We start from the raw sequence: 5,726 nt of genomic DNA, 5'->3' as shown, positions 1-5,726 counted from the left end.
CCTGATGCCTTGTTAAATTCTCTGATATTCCCTTATCGAAAAATTAAATCCCTGATATTTTTGATTCTCCCGGGTTTTCCCGGTAGTCGCCACCCTGAAAGAGCATATCTGAGTAATACTCGTGTCTCTGAATATACATCCTTGAACTTTTTCCCCACCGCGAATATAAACATGAATGTTACTCAGTCTCACTTTTCAGATATTTATCTTGATCTCAAGGTACTCAAAGATGTGAATCATCTGAGCATTTTTGAGTAATATTGAGCAAATTAGAGTTACTCCCAAGCATAAGATTAACTCAAATAAAAGATGTCTTGCCCCTCGGAAATTCACGAACCAACTTGTTTTTGTTCATAAAAATTCCAGGAACACCAATAAGGAGGCTCGTTAGATTGGCAGGCGTTTTTGTATTGAAATAAAAATAAAAAAAAAAATAGCTTTTAGACCCACTGGCCTGAGAAAACGAGAGAAGATATCTCTATGAATAGATATTACTCAGTTTAGAGTCAAAAAGAAAAACCGTGCTTTTCAGCAGCGTAGCCGACACTTCCACACTGCCAAATCACGCTTGACGAAGAACGGGCAAGTTTTTCTTTCCTCTTTTTTGTGACATTTCTTTGGCTGTCGTCGCTGCCTTCTTTCCTTACAGCGAGCGTTGTGTTGTCTAGTTTTTCTCGCCACACAAACAGATTTTCCTTGTGCGATTGCCTGCTGAAATTGGGTTGAAAAGTGTGAAAAATTGTAGCGTAAAAAGAAAAGTGTCACGTGTAAAGGTTTCTTTTGTTATCCGTGTCTATTTGATCGAGTCCAGGCGTGGAATGGTAGTTTCGCAATCGGTCACAATAATCACAAGAACAAGGACTGCAGGTTGAGTAGAAAAAGCAGGGGCAAAATACAGCAAATAAAGGTTTCAAATCGAGAACGCAAAGCTGAGCAGTACAGTTTGCCAAAATGGTTTTAGCGGATTTGGGTCGGAAAATCACGAATGCTTTGCATTCGCTGAGCAAAGCCACAATCATCAATGAGGAGGTTTGTTGTTTCCAGACTAAGCAATCTAGGAGTGGGAGGTTTAATTACTCGTTTCACCGTAGGTTCTAGATGCCATGCTCAAGGAGATCGTCACGGCTCTACTGGAGGCGGACGTCAACATACGGCTGGTGAAGAAGCTGCGCGAAAATGTGAAGTCGGTGATTGACTTCGACGAAATGGCGGGTGGGCTGAACAAACGTCGCATGATCCAGTCGGCCGTTTTTAAGGAGCTGGTCAAGCTGGTCGATCCGGGTGTAAAACCCTTCCAGCCTGTCAAGGGTCGGCCTAATATTATCATGTTTGTCGGTTTGCAGGTTGGTTGAGTGATTTTAACACAATTGAACTTGGCGCTAAGAGGTTTGTTCTTCCGTTGTAGGGATCAGGAAAGACCACCACCTGTACCAAGCTTGCCTATCATTATCAGAAAAAGAACTGGAAGTCCTGTCTGGTGTGCGCGGATACGTTCCGTGCCGGTGCGTACGATCAGATCAAGCAGAATGCCACCAAGGCGAGAATTCCGTTCTACGGAAGCTACACCGAGGTGGATCCGGTCGTGATCGCCCAGGACGGGGTGGAAATGTTCAAGAAGGAAGGTTTCGAGTTCATCATCGTCGATACGAGCGGTCGGCACAAACAGGAAGAGTCACTGTTCGAGGAGATGTTGGCGGTGGCGACGGCCATCAAGCCGGACAACATCATCTTCGTGATGGATGCCACTATCGGACAGGCTTGCGAGGCGCAAGCTAAGGCTTTTAAGGGGAAGGTTGATATTGGTTCTGTTATCATTACCAAGTTGGATGGCCATGCCAAAGGAGGCGGTGCTCTATCAGCGTAGGTGTCGATTATTCTACCAAGTTGCTAGAACTAATTTTATACTTTCTACCACAGTGTGGCCGCTACCAATTCGCCAATAATTTTCATCGGAACGGGTGAGCATATCGACGATTTGGAACCATTCAAAACGAAGCCCTTTATTAGCAAACTGCTTGGAATGGGAGACATCGAGGGTCTCATTGACAAAGTGAACGAGCTAAACTTGGACGACAACGAAGAGCTGATCGATAAAATCAAACACGGCCAATTTACGATACGGGACATGTACGAGCAGTTTCAGAATATTATGAAAATGGGACCATTCTCGCAAATTATGGTTGGTTTGTGAGCTTTCTTTATAAGTCGGAACGGTTTAACGAGAATTGCTTTATAATTGCAGGGTATGATTCCTGGTTTCTCGCAAGATTTTATGACCAAAGGCGGTGAGCAGGAATCGATGGCCCGCATCAAGCGGCTGATGACGATGATGGATTCGATGTCCGATGGGGAGTTGGATAATAAGGACGGTGCCAAGCTGTTCAGCAAGCAACCGAGTCGGGTGATTCGGGTGGCGCAAGGTTCCGGAGTGACGGAGCGCGAAGTGCGCGACCTAATTTCGCAGTACACTAAATTTGCAGCGGTCATCAAGAAGATGGGCGGCATCAAGGGACTGTTCAAGAGTGGTGATATGGCGAAAAACGTTAACCCGACGCAAATGGCAAAGCTCAACCAACAGATGGCGAAGATGATTGATCCACGGATGTTCCAGCAGATGGGTGGTATGAGTGGTCTGCAAAATATGATGCGACAGCTGCAGCAGGGCGCTGGTGGACTCGGGAATCTGATGGGCGGTTTCGGTAAGTCTTAAAGTGTGACGAGGTGCGTGTTTCGGGAAATTTATGGCACTGGTTTGCTCCGTGGCCAATCGCTGTTGGTCGCTGTTGGGGTTTCGTTCTTTTTAATTTTATTTTTATAAATCCAATCTTGATAGTTTATGTTGTTGTATGAGTATTCTTACATTGTTTGATATAGTGATGAAGTACATAGAAGAAGAAGTGAACAATTCTTCGGCATAATAAAGATCTAGGTCGAATCAATAAGACTTTAACTGATGCTTCAGATTAGGATCATAGTTTTGAAGATGGCAAAAGTACTTCTTTAAAAATGAATGCCAGCAGATTTAGTCTCGCAACTCTTCTTAACTCTGCCAGACACATACGACCCGTTTGTAATGGTTCTGGAAGATGTTATTGAGAAAGAGCAAACTCGGGAATTCGTCAAGCAAAAGCTATTAGCAGAGGAGCTTAACACATCAGAGTTGCGAAAGAAAACCAAGCTATGAGAGCTGAGAAGAGAGGAACAATCAACGCTTTAAGTGACCAACGTGTGTTGTAGTTCACAGTCAATAACGGTTCGCTAGTCCCAAACCTGCGAGAAAAGTTGATGTCGGTCAAGAAAATGAGCCGTATGAATGAAAGAGTTTACTCTGCTTCTTCCATTAGATTTGCAGGGGATGAGTAAAGCAAACGCTTTTATTCATACGACCCAATGACAAAGGCCGGCCGTCACGTTTTCTGGAGATTTAGCCCTACAGCACCTACCAGTAATTTGAAACCTTTCTTATGCTTTTCTTTAGAGAAAATTTCAACAAACAAAGAAAAATAGTTGATGCAAGACTGTGAATTGTTACTGAAGGATGCGTGGAAACCTAATCCCATCACCCATTAGTATTTCAAAACCTTTCTTATGCCCATTTGGGACTTTCGCATTGGTTTCATTGGTTTCAAAACTTACTACATATTTTCGAAGCAATTTGTACTCCAAAAACAGTTGCTATATCATTTATATTCAATATCAATACATCTTAAAAAGTTACGTTATATCGAAGTAAAAGTTACGTTATACCGAGTTACGTTGAATCGAGGTTGCCTTCTACCGAGGTATGGCTGTATTATGCGAAAATATGAACTACAGCTCGCAATTTTGCGGATACACTAAAGTTTTTTTTTTACGAGGAGACACGTAGCGCGGAGAAAATCCGCGTGAAAAACATGTAAGTTCCGAAATCCGGGTAAAAAATGGCGTTAATTGTAAGATCTGCGTAAAACTTCACGTGAATTCCGAAGTCTGAGTAAATAAACTGGTGATTTCCAAAATTCGCGTAAAAAACGAGAAATTTCCGAAAACCGCGTAAATTCCGAAGTCCGAGTAAAAAACCCCGTGGATTAATACCGAAATTCGGGTAAAAAAACCGTGAAAATTCTGAAATCGTAAATTGGGGTAAAAAAAACGTGTAAATTCCGAAATCCGCGTTAAAAACGCGTAAATTCTGAAATTTGCATAAAAAACAGCGTAAGTTCTGAAATCTGCGTAAATTCCGTAATACGCGTTAAAAGGCTTCAGTGTATTTTATCTTTTTTGAGCGGTTGACAGATTGGCCAATTAGCTCCTCAGGTAGGGTAGAAGTTGATCAGCGAGTGGGGTAAAGTGACAACTTTTATTTCGAAAGGACAATTCAGTTTTCCTCCACCAATGCATTAACGGCAGTCTGTAGTATTTATGCGGAAGTCAAATCGTTTTCAGTTTTTCGCTTAGACGTTCGCAAAAGCTGAAAAAGTGTTACTCTCCCTTGCTTGACGAAAAGTTCACTAAGGTCGCCTTTTTTTACAGTTTTTTACGCAGGTTTTTTTTTATGTGGTCATTTTTACGCGGATTCCGGAAATTACGCGGTTTTTTACGTAGATTCCGGAATTTACGCGGTGTTTTTATCTTACGCGGATTCCGTATTTTTTCTTTTCGGAATCCGGAATTTACGCGTTTTTTCACGTAGGTTCAGGAATTTACGCGGTTTCTTTCTACGCGGCACGTATCCCCCGCGTAAAAAGCGACTTTGGTGTATACGTTGAAATTACATTGATGGTTTAAATGGACACTTGATCAAAGGAAACACGTGGTAAATTGAACTCGAACCGATTCCGCAATTCTAAAGTTTTTATGGTTTTCTGATTGTTATAGATCTGCTGAAAGAGAGTAATTTTCTGAGCAAAACGTGGTTTTTGAGAAATTTTTATCGTTGTCCTTCGTTTTTTTAATTTAGTTCTTGCTCAAACCTGCTCAAAATCTGTTAATGAGCGAATTGTCATTTGAAAACGGGTGTTTATTATTCTTCATTTAAAAACCGACGGACAACGATAAACATTTTTTTAAATCACAATTTGCACAGCTGCACTTTGTTTTGTCATTTAGTTTCTTTGCTTATCTGATTATATCACCCATATAACACAATTTTTTTATATAAATGATATGTGAAAATAAAACACAGTTTTTTCGATGCGTTGGTTTGATGTAATCCTCATTGGCCAACTAACCCCGTAACCAACTAGCCCTGTTCTACCCTATCTTCTTCCCCGCCGATGTTGTGAGGAAAACTATCTTACTCATAAAGCCATTACCACGTGGCTTGAACGATGACTATATTGAATATTACTCACAAACTCTATTGCTAAGCGATATTCGACGCAGATGATTGAAGTAAGCGTTGGTTAATTCATTACGAATGAGGTCCCGGTTAGTAAAAATTGGCACTGTAGGTGCAACAGTATACCACCAGCACATGAGCCTCAAATGTAAGAATGCTTCAAACTGATTGACTGTTTTTTCGGTCGATCATGAACGCAAACGAAAAATGGTACGTGACTGCCGACAGAAGACAGTCCTTTTGCGGAAAGCAACGTTGCCCGCAGCTCGTTTCTTATTCGCTGAACGTGCTGCAGGTACAAGTTGAAATTGAGCGAAGGATCGCACAAAAAGGAAAGCTTGTAACTGACCGAGAAAACGTTCAAGCGTCTTTATAGAAAAGGATTTTTCAAAGCCCTGCCTGAGAA

The 5,726-nt window shown here is 41.7% G+C and overlaps 1 protein-coding gene across 1 annotated transcript; it reads left to right on the top strand.

Annotated features, from left to right (window-relative positions):
* The first annotated feature begins 621 nt into the window (after nucleotides 1–621).
* On the top strand, nucleotides 622–2,950 carry LOC129722642 (signal recognition particle subunit SRP54). The gene is made up of 5 exons (XM_055676254.1): nucleotides 622–1,029; nucleotides 1,092–1,343; nucleotides 1,406–1,860; nucleotides 1,918–2,179; nucleotides 2,243–2,950. The coding sequence occupies exons 1-5, from the start codon at nucleotides 952–954 to the stop codon at nucleotides 2,708–2,710; spliced, it is 1,515 nt and encodes a 504-aa protein (XP_055532229.1). The 5' UTR covers nucleotides 622–951; the 3' UTR covers nucleotides 2,711–2,950.
* Nucleotides 2,951–5,726: the final 2,776 nt, after the last annotated feature.

The sequence above is a fragment of the Wyeomyia smithii genome, chromosome 1 (assembly GCF_029784165.1).
Source record: "Wyeomyia smithii strain HCP4-BCI-WySm-NY-G18 chromosome 1, ASM2978416v1, whole genome shotgun sequence".
NCBI lineage: Eukaryota > Metazoa > Arthropoda > Insecta > Diptera > Culicidae > Wyeomyia > Wyeomyia smithii.
The sequence above is the reverse complement of the archived record's forward strand: the minus strand, read 5'-3'. Positions and strand labels throughout refer to the sequence as shown.